We start from the raw sequence: 16,202 nt of genomic DNA on the forward strand, positions 1-16,202 counted from the left end.
CAGCAGTGTGGCTTCAGAATTATTCATGTGTCTTCCTGCCTTCTCAGATTCTTTCAATCCGGTGTTCGATGGGTGGCTGTCCACCTTGCAGTTCTCTCTTCTCTTTATAGTAGTTTGTAGAGCTTGGGGGCTAACTGTGTTACTTTGTTCCGCAGTAGATTAACTGTGGCAGTTAAGCTGTGTAAACTTTCATCAGGATTGATGGTTGCAACTTCTTCAGTTAATAAACACATCTTCGACTTCATTCGGTTTTCTTCTGGACATCCACCTTACTCTCAATGTGGCCAAACCCTGGAAAGCTGCTCTTTTTGGAAAAGACACTATGAAGCAGCAATATACTTTCATAATCCTTTTAGTTTGGTTTGTAGTAAATTTATCCTAACAGCGACCTGTCAAGGTTGATCCAATAGTAAAATCTCAGCACTTCAGAAATAGGCAGGGCACCTGGTTCCTACCTCTATATTTCTTTTTCCATTTTTCTTTCCCCCCTTCAGAGGGGCAGGTCAGACTTGAACTAGCTGCTGGACTTCACCTGCATCTCTCAAACTTCAAGCTCTCTTGTGGGCCCTCTGGGGGTATCTGGGTGTCAAGGCGGAATATCCAATATTCTGTGTTCTTGCTAAAAAATCTGCCTGTTTGTAAGCAAAAGGCAGGAGGTGCCTGCTCACTTAGTTTCATCTGCTTCCTGCTGCTCTTTAGGAACTTGTTAGAATTACAAAGATATTTTATTTTTTTTTCCTCCTTACTTCCACCTCTTGTTCAATGTATTTAGACTTCAGTAACTATAGAGAAACCAGACCGATTTGCTTTTTTGCCTGGTTTTGGGGAATCTTACTTGTTGCTTGCTTCCTTCCTGAAAGAGGAGGAGGGGGAAAACCTAGGAGGGTTCTGCAATTATAGACAACCATTCTCTTTCTGTTTCTATTCAAATAATTCATACCATAGTGACAAATGAACCTTAATGTTCCCAGGTCTTGGCCAGAAGGATTTTTATGGCTGAGACTTGAGGTACAGCTACTATTAAAAAAACCAAAAAGTTTTGATTTGTCACATGAGCTTCAGTGATGAATTTTTGTCCCCTGGTTAATAACTGAATAACTTCTAAAATAAGCCAAATGCATTAAAGAAAAAAGTTAGCAGGATGACAAGGAAAGGGTCTTATCATCCTATCAGAACAGGTATAGAGATATATACACATATGTATTTTTTTACATAACTATTCTAATTTGTGCTGAAAACTTCATGTACTGATAAATAACTTCTACTTGGCTGCATGAAACTTTTTTGTTCGTATTTCTTCGTTTGTGATTTTTTTTTTACATTTTTTATTTTTTTTTTACATGTCCATTTACACTTTCAGTCCATCTTTCTCATCCATAGCATTTCCCTGTTCATTTTATCCACTGCATCTTCTCTGCTCATCATTGGTAGAAGAATCTGGCAGCACGGCCTGCATGTGGCTCCCTCCTCTTGTGCTGGCATGTGATGGTGGCACCGTTGTGTTCTCTTCCTTTCCCTTTTTACTAACAGACGCAGACCAAACTGGAGCATGCCCGCATTAAGGAGCTTGAACAGAGCCTGCTCTTTGAAAAGACCAAAGCTGACAAACTCCAGAGGGAGTTAGAAGACACTAGGGTAATGGTTTTCACTATTTGAATAACAAGACTGATTTGTGTTGTGGAAGATTTCTGATGACACAGTCTGCTGGGTATAACACATGCTGAAACAGATCCTTGCTCCTGCCACGATCAGTACCTGCTATAGATATAGCTGGAACACTAAAAATTAGCATTAATTTTGAGCTTCAGTGTTGTGTGTGTGTGTATGCCTGTGTATATATACTCATTTCTTCAGAAGAATTCAGGTAAGATGTCTTAAAACTTGAAGTCAAAACTAGCAAATGGGACTGTGAATTGACACAAAAGAATGTTCAGTGGTTCATTTTAGAAGTAGCAAAGTTCATTGATTCCCAAAAAAGTAAGATTGACGGTGCCAGTGCTTTTAACACAAATTTAGTATTTGAGACTTGGTTTCTGAGGTCTTAAGTAGTTGTTGTACTACTTACTTTGCTAAATCATGCTTTGCAGTGGCTTTTTAGGTATTTTTTCCACCCATGATGTAATCTTTTCATGGATATCCCTGTTGCATTCGTAATACTGTAGCCTGCCAAAATATTACTGGACATACTTTGTCCCGAGTCAGAAGCTCAGCAGATGTCGATTCTTAAGGATAGTTATATAGAGATCTATATTCATGCTCACACATGGAGCTTTTCGTGAAGTTGTGGTAGGACGAATATTATAAACCCAAGAACGTACTCTATAAGTACTTTTAAAGAGCAATTGCAGGTAAGTAATATCTTTTCCAGGATGTTGTTATAGTAAGGAGGTTGAAACAGTAACTTTCTAATTAGAAATTATTGAGGTAGCTTTGCACGCTTTTCGCTACCACAAGCTGCTTCAATAGTGGGTGAAAAGCTCAGATAATGCGAGGACGCTTTTTCACAGAGAACGATGGAGTGGATGTAGCAGGAGTTTCTAAGGATTTGTAGGTGAAAAACGTGTTTATATTTTTCTCTGACAGTTTCATAGCTGGCATGAGATTAATTTGGAAGCAATTATTTTAACAAATAAAGACCTCAGGGTTCTCTGTTCTTTCCCAGCCTTCTTTAAAATGGTTCTGAGAAACATTTTGTTAAACACTGGTAATATATAAGCATAGTCTGTAAGTTGTTTAAAACAAGTTGTTATTTCCAGACAACCTCAGAAAAATGCATTTAACTAAATTCCACCTTTAGAGAGTATGATATGCATGTAATACAAAGATGTGGACATTTTTCCTTTTTTTAAAGCAGTAGTTTGTCCAGAAGGGAAACAATAGTTGGCCTTGTTTCACAGCCTTCTGCGTAAAATCATCTGCTTTTTCTTAAGGCTGGTTCAAAATTTCCCTAGAAATCGGAGTTCACAGAGAAATTCAAAGGTATTCTAATCCAAAATGCTGGTAAGAATACACTAATGATGATAGTTTGCAACACTTGGTGGTTTCTTTTCAGTGAGGCCTAAGTGTCTTTGGATGAAACTTATCTTTTATAATCTTTCTTCTTTCCTTAAAATGCTGTTAACCATAGGTGGCCACGGTATCTGAAAAATCTCGCATCATGGAACTAGAAAGAGATCTAGCATTGCGGGTGAAAGAAGTAGCTGAGCTTCGAGGGAGATTAGAGTCTAGTAAACACATTGATGATGTGGACACTTCTCTGTCATTGTTACAAGAAATAAGTTCTTTGCAAGAAAGAATGGCAGCAATTAGCAAGGAACATCAGAACGAGATGAATTCACTAAAAGAGAAGTTTGGAATTAGCGAAGAAGCCTTGCAGAAAGAGATCAAGTCACTTTCAGCTTCAAATGAGAGAATGGCAAAAGAAAATGAATCCTTGAAAACTAAGCTTGATCATGCCAACAAGGAGAACTCGGATGTCATAGAGCTGTGGAAATCAAAGCTGGAATCTGCAATTGCCTCCCATCAGCAAGCAATGGAAGAGCTAAAAGTTTCTTTCAGCAAAGGTGTAGGGGCTCAGACGGCAGAATTTGCAGAGTTAAAGACTCAGATTGAGAAGATTAAATTAGACTATGAAAATGAAATGTCAAATTTAAAACTGAAGCAGGAAAATGAAAAATCTCATCATTTAAAAGAGATCGAATCGCTGAAAGCAAAACTGTTGGCGGTCACAGAGGAGAAGGAGCAAAGCCTGGAAAGTCTGAAGACCAAACTGGAAAGTGTGGAAGATCAGCATCTAGTAGAAATGGAAGACACTTTAAACAAATTACAGGAAGCTGAGATAAAGGTAAAGGAGCTAGAGGTACTGCAAGCCAAGTACAATGAACAAACCAAAGTTATTGATAGTCTTACACCACAGATCAAAGCTGCTGAAGAAAAGCTTTTGGACCTTGCTGCACTTCAGAAAGCCAATTCTGAAGGTAAATTGGAAATCCAGAAACTTAGCAAGCAGCTTGAGGCAGCTGAGAAACAAATTCAGAATTTAGAGACTGAAAAGGTTGATGGAAGTAGCAAGGTTTGTATCAACATCCATCCTTTTATTTTTACTTTGCTTTTATTTTGCATTCATACTGTTCTAATCTGCTATGGCAAATACATCACAGAACAAACTAGTTTGATTGAATCTTAGTAACATCTGAGGAGGTTTAGAGAAAGCAGGTTTTTAGTGCTTGGTCTGCACCACTAAGCAAAAAGAAAAACAAATCTTCTGCACTTCCTTACTGCAGGCTTCGGCATGCCTGTGCCGAAAGCGTTGTGTTATGGAAAAGCTGGTTTGGCTTATTTGGGAGAAGAATCCACACATTTTAAGATTTTAACCTTTGGTGATAGAGGTATTCAGATAAAGCAACTTGGGGCTCATGGGGGAAATGTTTCCTCTGTACCTTCACTACCTTGCCTCTTGTCAAACAAGAAGATGGAAGAGGCTGTTAAAACCAAAAGAAAGCAAAAATGATCTGGGTGGAACTTTTCTTTCAGACAAGGGTATGCAGTGGTGGTGTTAGGCGCTGCATCACAGCATTTTTGGATCACAGACTGCAATGTGATGTATCTTACCAAGATTTTTCTTGGGTTTGGATGACATCTGTCTTTTAAATTGACAGCATGGCATTCAGTACTTGAAAGTTGTTCCACCACTGCAGCTAGGAATAGAAGTGTTAAGATATCATGTCATTGTAGGGGTTGCCCCACCTTCCCTGTCTATGCATGACCTGACAAGCTAGAGCTCTAATTCTAAGAGCGGTGAGAAGGTAACTGGAAATAGCTTTCATAAACCCTTCACAGATGGTTTGGAGATACTAGATTTCTACAGACCTTTGACTCGATTTTTGAGGTCACGCTGGGTTTCTGCACTACCCCTGGGTGTGGTACGGAGAATTATATTGGAATATAAATTGAAATGTAATTGAAAAATTATATCCCTCTATGTGCGTTGGTCTGAATAGCCAGTTGAAGCATAAATGCTAAATTAATCAGTTAAAATTAAAACAATAAACCCCTAAACCTACTAATTCAACTGATGCTGTAACTTTGTTTTGAAATTTTGAATGTACTCAAAAATATCTGCCATTAAATAATGTTTCCACCATTAATTCCAAGAGAGCTAAATTTTTATGATTTCAGATATATTCCAAGATGTAGTTAGTACCGTGATGTATGTCGTCATCAGTGGAAATCAGCTTCACTCAGCTAACACATCACACATTTTTTTCTTGATTTTTTTTAATCTTACAGTGATTTTAATATTCCAGTTATTTCTTTCAAAGATTCGCCTTTTAATTTCCCTATTTTTTCATTCATGTTTGTAATTTTATTTTACTCCATTTCATCATCTTTGTTAGGCTAGTAATCTGGCCAAAGAACTGCAGGGCAAAGAGCAAAAGCTTCTTGACCTTGAGAAAAACTTGAGTGCAGTAAATCAAGTTAAAGATTCTTTGGAAAAGGAACTTCAAGTTTTGGTGAGTAATACTCAAAAATTTTGACTTTATCCTTTGGATTTTGGTTTTCATGGTGAGAATGTAATTGAAATCTGTGGATCAACTCTGAGCAACATCTTCCAAAGCTGTTTTATTCATGAAAAGATGGCAAGGGTTTGCGACTAACAGGATCTGTCTCAGAATGAAAAGAGCATTTCACCTGTGTTCTGTGTTGGCAGATGTTTTATCTAAGTAGGACTCATCTATTTATGGATTTCAGATAAAATATTAAACCAAAAGCACTGTGAGACTACTCATTAAGGAACATGTGGCTCTTTCTTGTAACTGTTGCACAAATTCGTGCTGGCTGTACACGCCTTACAAATGGTTTTTGAAGACATTTGTCGTCTGATTTCTCATTTTGCAAATATTTGCAAGTATTCTGTAGTTGGGTGGGATTTTCCTGAGGAACTACACTAGAGTTAGTAACAAAAAGATGTGCTTTTAGGTTTTGCTGTCCCTGTCATAATCTCTTTCCACGGCCATAGTAAATATTTTAAGTCGGTGGAAGAGTCTTGCTTATCTTCCTCAATATCCTCCCGTTTCTTCACTGTCTAGCATCTCGTCCTGCTGGTAAAACTGGAAAATACTGGTATGAGGTTGATCACAGGGTTGCAGATGCCCACTGTGCAGCCTGTGAGCAGCGTGGGTAGCTTCTTGCACTGAAACCCAGAAATCACATCTCCTACACTGGACTCTCTGGCTGCAGTTCTCCTGCTGTTCTTGGTGATGGAGAAGTTACTTTGAATGTTTAGGGATTTGCTTGTAATCAAGGCAAGGGAAAAATCTTGCTTTAAGTGGCTGAATGTATCTATGCTAAACTGTAATTTAAAAACTTCAGATCTATTTATGGTAGGCATGAAGACTGTTCTATTTTGTAGTTGAAAAATACCTAATATAAATTCAGTGGTTGAATTACACTGCTATTGCCAAACCTTACCTTAGGTTTTTATCCATTTTTCAGAAAGAAAAGTTTACTAGTGCAGCTAATGAAGCAGAAAACGTTCAACAAACTATGCAAGGTATGTCTGCTACTAAACTAAACGAAGAACTAAAAAGCTGCAGAAAACAAATGTGGCAAAATAAAGGGGTTTTGTCATGCGCTTTCAAATTTACACCTGGCAGTACAGCGGTTTCAGCAGCTATGGAAAGGACAGGGTTACTTACAACCTCTCTTCTGAAGAGTAATATACCTTGCAAGTAGGTGGAATTGTCTGCATCTAAATAGTTACTAACTTTGTTTTCAAAATTTTACTTGCATAGAAACAATTAAAAAACTAAACCAAAAAGAAGAGCAGTTTGCACTCTTGTCTTCAGAACTGGAACAGCTGAAGTCTAGTTTAACTGGTAAGGAAGTTAATAAAATGGAATGTTTTGCAAAATGCATCAGCTTTTTGCTTCTGTATGCCTCCTGCTCAGCTCCCCACGCTGTAGTATGTAATGCTTTCACAAATGCAGATGCCTTCAAAAGAAAGCCTTTTTTCTGGGCAGAAAACAGCTTTTGTGGCACTGCGTAGTGACCCAGCAAGGTGATGCTAATATTAAGGCAATACATTGCGCGGGAAGGCAGCAGACTTCCTGCTGAGTGTATTCCGCATCAGTAGTTAAATTCTTGTTTGATGTTGTGACAAAAGCATGCTGTGGTGCTGGTCAGATACCAGACAAAGGCCTGACAACCAGACTGAAGCATCACAAACGTAAGATAGGTACTTCACAGAAGCCTTGCCCATAGGTAGTGGATTTCTTTTTAAGGACACCAAAAAGACTGTACGTTAGCCTGGTCATCTCCTCCTTCCTGTCTCATAGGAGGGACTCTTGCTGCATCTTTCTAGTTGTGCATCTCCATTTCAAAGCAATGCATGAAGAAATTAAGAGTGATGATGCACCCTGTAAGCGAGCACTGCAAAGCATTGTTGGGACTGTGGGAGTCATCCCAAGGGCTGCTCTTGCCCTTGGTGGCAGTGCCTTCCATGGACTGAGTAATTTTTTCACTGAAGCTTCATGTTGCTTGCACTGTTTGTCTTCTACTGCTCTACTAAATAGCTGGTGAGTTGTCTCACCTGCAAGGTGTGCATACCTCTCTTATTATATTGCTTAATTACCCTCTGATACGGTAGAATTTGTATCCACTTCTCATGGCCTAAAGTTAAGTGAATCACTTCTGAAAGAAAGGTTTCTTGACTAGTTGGTTTTTTACTATTTCTGAAGAGTTATTTACCTTTTGCTACAGTTCAAAGTTCAATCAACCATAATTTTTAATTTTAAAGGGGTAATTTCCAAAGTCTGCAGCATCAATAATGCTCTTTTTGTAGTTCTTTACTATCTTCTAGCTTGCCTTGCATACCTTTTCTCTTAAATCAACTAGACTAACAACCTTTGTCTTATTCAGTGATGGAGAAGAAACTGAAAGAGCGAGAAGAGAGAGAACAGCAACTGATTGAAGCTAAAGCCAAACTTGAAAATGATATTGCAGAGATCATGAAGTCTTCAGGAGACAGCTCTGCCCAGCTGACGAAAATGAATGATGAGCTCCGGTTAAAAGAAAGGTATTCCATCGTTGTCAGAACATTTTCACATTAATCCTTTAATTCTGCAATTCCGGCTTCTTGCTTTATCTTTTTGTAAATATCTGAACAAGATGCTCCTGAGTGTCACATTGATATGACAAGTGAAGTTACTCTATCAAACTACATTAATCAAAACTCCTCAGAGTGATTTGAAGAGCATCTAACATTTGCAATTGCAAAATTTGTATGCTTCTCATTGCCCAGAGTAAACGACCTTTTAAATAATCTACTGTTTTGTGATTGGGCTTCATAATTATTTGATTACCTGATAAGTGTGGTTTATTTGGATATATAAAAAAAGACTTGGGTCACATTTTTGTCTAGCAAGGGAAAATGTGTTTTGTTTCAAATAAAAATCGTACATAGAACTGTTGTTCTTTACCTTTACAAAACCCCAGACTGGGGGCAAAATAACTGGCAGCTGTGTTGCTCTGCACACGAGCAAGTGCTCGGTCTCACTCATGTATATGTAGTTTAGCAGAATGTTCTCCATATGTGAAATAATAAACTCTCATTTGAAATGCTTGGCCAGAGTGTAAAACTTGGGCATAATTTAGAGGCTTTCACCTCTGCTTGTTGTGCTGTCAGCAAAAAGTAATGTTCTTTTATTTGGTCTTTCTAGGCAGTTGGAGCAAATACAACTTGAGCTTACAAAAGCAAATGAAAAGGCTGTTCAGCTTCAGGAAAATGTGGAGCAGACAACACAGAAAGCTGAGCAGAGTCAGCAAGAAGCTCTCAAGATTCATCAAGCAGAACTGAAGAGTATGCAGGATCAGCTAACGGACATGGTAAGAACAACTTTTAAAAGCATTGGCTAACTATGCAGAATATTGTACCACTGCTTCTTTTAACTGTCTTCCAATTGTTTTTATCTTCTACCAGAAAAACCAAATTGAGACTAGCCAAAATCAGTATAAGGAGCTTCAGGCGAAGTATGAAAAAGAAACTTCTGAGATGATTGCTAAACATGACACAGATATCAAAGGATTTAAGCAGAACTTGCTGGATGCAGAAGAGGCACTGAAAATTGCACAAAAGAAAAACAATGACTTGGAAATACAGGCTGAGGAGCTGAAAAAGCAAGCAGAACAGGCCAAAGTATGTATACTTTGTTACTCTGCAAGTAATTTAAAGTTTAAATCTTCCTGTTTCAGTGAATCACTGTTTTTTACTTGGCTTCACCATTGCATAATCAGATTTTTGCAGTGTTTCTTTAACTTTTCCAGGGTAGATTAATATTGGTTAGGGGCGAGAAGCATGCAGGACTAACTGCTGGTCTGCTCTAGATCACACAAGGATCTGTGAAATATGGTTCTTTGATGTTAACATTTTATGTTCAGAGATCAATCAATTGGAGCCTAATGTGATTCTCTTGGTTTTTAAATGCATGAATTTTAAAATATGTTGTGAACTATATCATTTCAATTGATTATCCACCTGAAATTTTGTTCATACTTGAAATGTATTATCCCATATTACGTGCAACTATTTAGTATGTAGCTTGATTTTAGTAATGTTTTTCTCCTGTTTCTTTGACATCACTGCTTGATTTCATCCCTCATTAGTTATTTGCTGTAGTCTTTGGTTTACGTTTTAGCAAAGTATTAAGTGTATAAATTGGCACACAAGTTAACTAAATACACCACTGATGTGGTGTTTTGAATTAAACGGGTTACGACAACATATTTTTGTCAGAATCATGAGGAGAATCATCTATAGGAGGTGAATCTGAGAATTGAAACTCAGTATTAATGTAACTCCCTGCATTTTAATCACTTAATTTGCATGAAATCATTCTGTGGCTCTTCTTTCTGAACAATTTACATTCAGAAAATTTGTTGAGAGTAGTTTTAAAACCGAGATGAAATCTTGTATGGAGGAACCTTCAAATCATGATTATTTTTTTATGATTATTATTATTTAACCACTGAAAAGTTTTCCTGTGGATGGTGGGTGTTTCGTAATGAAATACCCAGGGTGACTGTCAACAGTTGAGTTTGCTTAGGGACTGTGTGTCAGTGTATACACTTTTTTAAAACTTAAATTACAATTGCTCTGTTTGTCCTTAAACCACGTTTCTCATTTATCTGCTTGACTTCATTTTTGTTTTCCCTTCTCCTCAACTTTATTTCTTTAGTCCTTAAGCTCTGTGTTAGCATCAGCCAGAAAAGAAATTGAACTAATGTCAGACAAGATGAGGGGTTTGATATCAGAAAAAGAGACTTTGGCACAGGAGGGGAATACTTTAAAATTAGAGAGAGATTCCTTGTTATCAAAACTTCTAGAACTGGAATCAAAGATTTCATTTATACAACAAGAGCAAGAAGAACTTTGGACAATAAATGAAGAACTTAATTCAGAAAATAAAAAAATCCTAAAGCAGAAGGAAGAAGCTGAGGCCAAAATCCAGCAGGAAAGCACAGAAAAGGTAGCACTAATTTCTGAGAGAAACAAATTACTCTCTGAAATAGAGGCAGCACAGGCAGACCTTCTGAAGATAACCCAAGACAATTCTGCTCTCCAGTCTTCGGAGGCAGCTTTGCTCCAACAGGTGAAAGAACTTCAAGCTGACAAAGATACCATGGACGAGGTATGTCAGAAACATATCAAGGAATGGGAACAACTGGAGAATTACCAGAAGAAACTTTTGGAAGAGAAAGATGCAGTTGTTAAAGGCAAAGATGATGTTATTCAGAAGCTGGAAAGCTCTTGTGAGGCCCTGGCAAGAGACCAAAGAGACCTCCTGCAAGAAGTGTCAGCTCTGACAGCAGAGAGAGATTCAGCCCTAGGTAAACACTCAGATCTTGAACATGCACATATCGCCTTAAAAAATGAAATGAGCCGTCTATTGCAGACAAGTCAGAGTCTGCAGTGCGAGCAGGAGACACTCCTGAAGAGCATGGGAGAGCTGCGTGTGAGTTTAGATGGTACGGTTAGTGAAAACCAAGCATTGAAAGTGAGAACAGAAGAGATGCAAACAGAGCTAGAGACGGAACGTAAAGAACTTAAAAAAGTGATGGAAGACAACACGGAGCTGAAGGATTCCCTCGCTAGTCTCTCTTGTCAGCTTGAGGAAACGAAAGCCTCAAGAGAGATAGCCAATTCTGAACGTATTCAGTTACTTCAAGAGAAAGAGGCTCTTTCTGCATCAGAACAAAAGCTTCTGGCTGAAAGGGTGCAACTCTTAAATGAAAATAAAGCAATTACTGAAAAGCTTGCTAAGGCCACAGCAGATGCTGTACTTGCCGAGAGAGTCTTTACTGAGAAAATAAATGAATTGAATTTAGAAAAGGAATCCATTTTTCTTAAGTCATTGCAATTTGAAAAGCACAATGAAGCTCTTCTCCAAGAGAAGCATGAATTGGAGAACAAATACTTAGAGCTTCTTGATGAAAGCAAGTCTTTTGCAAATGCGGTTTCTGCTATGAAGAAAGAACGTGAACTGGACATCTCAGCCAAGAGAGCTCTGGCCCAAGAGAATACCATGCTCCAAGGTTCAATAGAAGCCCTCAAGGAAGAATTAAGTAAGAAGACTCTAGAAAATCAAGAGCTAATGGCCTGTAAATGTGACCTTTCAGATCTTCTGAAAGAGGCCCAGGATGCCAAAAGAACATTAGAAAATGAACTGGCTGCCATATCCCATGCCAAGCAGCTTCTGTCATCTTCACTCGAGAGCTGTTCCTCCGATAGGGAACTGCTGGCCAGAGAGAGGGATGAACTGCAAGATAAGTGTCAGAAATTAAACGAGGAGATTGCAATTATGAAAGAAGACTTAACGGTAGAAAGGGAAGCTAGGAAGCTGGAGAAGAAATCATTTCTGTTGGAGCGTACGGAAGTTCAAAGCAACCTCAGCTTCTTGGAGAAGGAGGTGGAAGAGCTGAGAGAGAAAAATAAAGTATTTCTGACTGAGAAAGAACTTTTAGTTCAGGAGAAAGAAAAATCAGAAAGTAAACTGCTGGAAATAATGAAAGAAAAAGAAGCCCTCTGTGTGGAGATAGAGCAGCTTGCTTCCAGTGTGGAGCGACTGCGGAGTGACTTTGCATCCTTGTCTAAATCAAAAGCAGAGCTCCAGGATGCACACAGTTGTGTCTCTGAGAGGCTGGATGATCTTCAACGCAGGCAGGAGGTGACAGAGAAGGAGAGGATAAAGTTACTTCAGGAAAACAACAGCCTGCTTGCTGAACAGAAGAGTCTGGTCATCATTAAGGAAGAAATACTAAAAGAGAAGGAGAAATTATCCAAGGATTATTATAAACTGCACAAGGAAGTAGCACTTTTAGAACAAACTAATAGTGACCTCTCTGGCAAGTTGCTGGTGTCTCAGGGCAAAACTCAGATGCTGCAGGAGGAGGTGAACAAACTGGCTTTGAAACTAAAAGAAATTGAGATTCTCCAGGCCCAAACAGTAGCGCAAAAAACTGAGGTATTGAAACCCATAGTTGAACAATCGAGTATGGTTATACTAATACTGAGCACTAACCCAGTGGGTTCTTCTCTGCACTTCATTGCTGCGCGTTTTAAACAGATTGGTTCTTGGGGAAAAATTCCTTACAAATTCCTTACAATTCCTTACAAATTGGAATCAAGATATCCTATAGGAATGTATTATGCCTACCTAGGCATTTTAATATTCTTGTGAAATACTTCCTTTTATGAGGGCATAATGAAGAACACTGAAATAATATGATAATTGGCTTTATCTCCTATTTAATTTGTAATTATTTTCCAAATTTTTAACAGCTTTCTATAAATTTCATGTTTTCTGAAAATAGAGCAGGCTGTTGGAAGTGAATACCTATTGAACTACTATGTCTAAATTGGTTTAGAGGTCAAAGAGCAATCACAGTGGTGGTAATTAGAAATCCACAAATTAAAAAGGAAGAAATGGGGGCTTTCTCAGTGGTGATACAAGCATGGGGTTATGATCTTATTTCTGCATGGAATTGAATCTTCTCGTGTCCATTTATTTTTATACTTTATGCAGCTTCAAAATGCAAATAAGTTCCCAGTTGAAGTCCTTATTTAATTGGAAAGCAGCTGGCAAACCATGGAGCTGTGCATAAAGTATTGTGGTTCATCTTTTGCTTTCAGAGGTCCCTTTGGTAACACTTTTTTTTTTTTTTTTTATCCCTCACCCCTCCCCACTCCCCTTTATTTATATATATATAGGCTGCCAAAATGGCAGAAGATGTTTTCCAGACTGTGGAGAAGGTGACCAAAGAGAAGGATGCCATTCACAAAGAAAAGATTGAAACTTTGGCCTGTTTGGAGAACTCTAGACAGACAAATGAGAAGCTACAGAATGAAGTAATCACATTTAAATGCTTTTATATGAAAAGTTTTGCCTAGTTTGTAAGGAGCAATTACTGAATGACAGAGAACTAGGTTAGGCAGGAGTGAACTCTTGTCATTTTCCCACCACAATACTCAGTCTTGACTGGCTTGTGAAAACTTACTAGATGAGTGCATATTGATGGAAAATCTAGGTGCTTTACATAGCCGTATGACCTGTGTTCTGCGTTTTGTATGTGATTTCAAATACCGTACAGCACGTGGGGTCATGTCCCTTCAATCTTGGTGCAGCAACAAAAAAAAATTATGGAATAGGAATTCTGGATGCTAGAGCAGCTTTTGCAGATCACAGAATCTGGAGATGTGGGTTAATCAGTCGTGCTGTATAGCTTTAGACAAATTGCTTGGACATGACCACACTGTGCCTCAATTCCCTGGTTGAAAGTACAGGGTGCAGCTTCACGCTCCGATGAAGTGCTGCAGAGCTCTGAGTAACAGTGCTCCTAATCCACAAAAGCCATCGCTCCATTTTCTTACCTATAACGCACTCCTTGCTCTGTCCATCCTCCCTACGATCCTGCCATGCATAAGTTAGCATTCCTTCTTTTTTTCCACTTTTCCTTTCATCAGAATTGTGGTCTGACAGGGTGCCGATTCTACTGAACTCTGTGCTATCCAAACGTGTGAGCATGACAGTCCCAGGGAATTTCATGCTGGAACGCGTACAGCAGTTCCTCTAGTTCAGTCTATGTCCTCCAACAGCTCTACAATACCTCAGGGTTCAGAGAAGGGGTGTGTGTCCTCACTTGTGTGTTTTCACACTTTTTTGCCCCAGAGTATCTAGTCTAATGTGGAAGTGGCATCTTTTCTGCAGATCTTGAGCAACCTGTGGCCTCTTTTTGATGGCTCTCTCATCTTGTGCAGCTCAACGGGTAGTGAACAGCTGGGCTAAGCTAAGTGCCACAGCTTGTGCCGAGGCAGTAATGATTTCCAATGAGATCTGATGACTCGAGAATTAAAAACATTGACGTTAATAATGGCAGGGGTTTGCTTCCTAGATTGAAAAAAAAAAAAAAAAATAATCCACAGGGTCCTGTAATGCCATGAGAATGGCTGAAGATTATCGCTTATGTAATGCAGTGTGCCGCTGAATGCGAACAAATGTTTGCAAGCTGGCGGTGTGTGCGTGGTAAAGGCACGCTCAGTAAATCCACATGCAACAATTTGTTCCATGCCACAAGATCTCTGAAAGGAATTCATTTCTTATGGTTGCAAGCGCAACTTTCAGCCTCCTGTTTCTCAGAAATTCAGGTACGGTAAAGCAGAACTCTTTATCCGTTATCTTAGAGGAATAAAAATCAAGGGAACAGCTGAGTTTAGCAACAAGCATTGAATCTAAAAAGAAGAAAAAAAAAAGTGGTTTGAGCTGCATAGCATTTAAAGTGGAGGTGCTTTGGAGCTTTACCTTTTATGTTGGGGTATGTACATCAGATTAGTGTGAGCTGCTCTTCAGTGAGCTTTGAATTCTTTGTGGTGCTTGACTTGAATGCAGAAAGTCTCATAATGTTTTTTGTTAGACAAATGCTTGTCAGTATAAACAGACTGAATTAATTTAAGGATGAAAGATGCAACAGCTCAGCTCGGGCCTCCATTTTGAATATCTTTTCCAAGTGCTGCACCTAAGAACTGTATCATTTCATTAGTGTAACAAGGGGCTTTTTTCCTTTTTAAGTTGGATATGCTTAAACAAAACAGCCTGAAAAATGAAGAGGAACTTAATAAATCAAAAGAGCTTCTAAACCTGGAGAACAAGAAGGTGGAAGAACTTACAAAAGAATTGTAAGTATTTCAATGTTAAATCTGTTAAACCATTCCTTTGTAGTTTCATTCACCTTACATATTTTTGAGAAAGCATCTTTCAGTACCTCTCCAAGTACTTATAGAGCAGGTATGAGGTCAAAATTAAAATATTAGTTTGACATGTATAAAACTTGAGATCAGAATGTTGCTCCCAAATTGCTGAAGGGTATTGAAGCAAATCCTTCAGGCATTGTTTGAAATAATTTCTTCGTCGGAGGAAGCATGGAGTTCTGCCACCTGAGGGCACTAGATTATTTTAAAAGGTTTATTTATGAAGAAACTCTGAATTTCATTACAAGTACACTTGGAGTTGTAACTGTCTTTTTTTATAGAAAATCTGGTTCTGCTTTTATTTTTCATTGATGGCTTTATTCATTTATTCATTTTTTATTCATTCATGTAGTCATTATTTATTTCATTGATGGCTTTATTCGGTTTGTTCCTCTTGCCCCATTATGCATTTATTTTCTAACTGGTACAATAGAAATGCTATATATGGTATGTAAAACCAGAATTAATCACTTATCATTTGAGGTGCTTCCTGTGAGAAACTGCCTCTGACGTACTACAAACTAATGATGTGTAACATTGTACACAAACAAATTAACTGCAAAACATCTGATACCATGAGATTCCACAGGGCAAATTACTTTATATCAGAGCTTTTGGTGTGCCACTGTGAATAAAAATCCTAGTTACTGCTACTTTGCAGTAGCTGTGTGTCCCCCAGCTCCAGAGATGTAAGGCACTAAATCACAGAGCTCCGTTCCCAGCTGCACTCCAAGAAAGATTTCTTGACTCACGGAGCGAGAGCTGAAATCTGGACTGAGAGCTAAGAACAGCTTCGACTAATTATTATTATGGTTAGTTCCATAAGTCATTTTGTGACAGCTCTTAACCACTGCTCTGAGGTGAAGACAGGGCACAAAGGAAGTCAGCACACAGAATTAAT

At 38.5% G+C, this 16,202-nt stretch overlaps 1 protein-coding gene across 10 annotated transcripts in view; it reads left to right on the forward strand.

Annotated features, from left to right (window-relative positions):
* The window catches only part of CLIP1 (CAP-Gly domain containing linker protein 1), an 81,104-nt gene that overhangs the window by 47,923 nt on the left and 16,979 nt on the right, over positions 1-16,202 (forward strand). For 6 of the 10 annotated variants that reach the window (XM_080406077.1, XM_080406078.1, XM_080406075.1 and 3 more), the window contains 10 exons: positions 1,531-1,635; positions 3,128-4,072; positions 5,397-5,513; positions 6,496-6,553; positions 6,795-6,878; positions 7,921-8,077; positions 8,721-8,886; positions 8,981-9,196; positions 13,268-13,405; positions 15,123-15,229. In XM_080406077.1, the coding sequence (XP_080262203.1) occupies positions 1,531-1,635; positions 3,128-4,072; positions 5,397-5,513; positions 6,496-6,553; positions 6,795-6,878; positions 7,921-8,077; positions 8,721-8,886; positions 8,981-9,196; positions 13,268-13,405; positions 15,123-15,229 (2,093 nt within the window). Of the gene's footprint in view, positions 1-1,530; positions 1,636-3,127; positions 4,073-5,396; positions 5,514-6,495; positions 6,554-6,794; positions 6,879-7,920; positions 8,078-8,720; positions 8,887-8,980; positions 9,197-10,235; positions 12,522-13,267; positions 13,406-15,122; positions 15,230-16,202 lie in introns of all 10 variants that reach the window. The other 4 variants (XM_080406079.1, XM_080406080.1, XM_080406073.1 and 1 more) reach the window with 3 other exon arrangements.

The sequence above is a fragment of the Falco punctatus genome (genome assembly GCF_963210335.1).
Source record: "Falco punctatus genome assembly, chromosome: 1".
NCBI classification, from domain to species: domain Eukaryota; kingdom Metazoa; phylum Chordata; class Aves; order Falconiformes; family Falconidae; genus Falco; species Falco punctatus.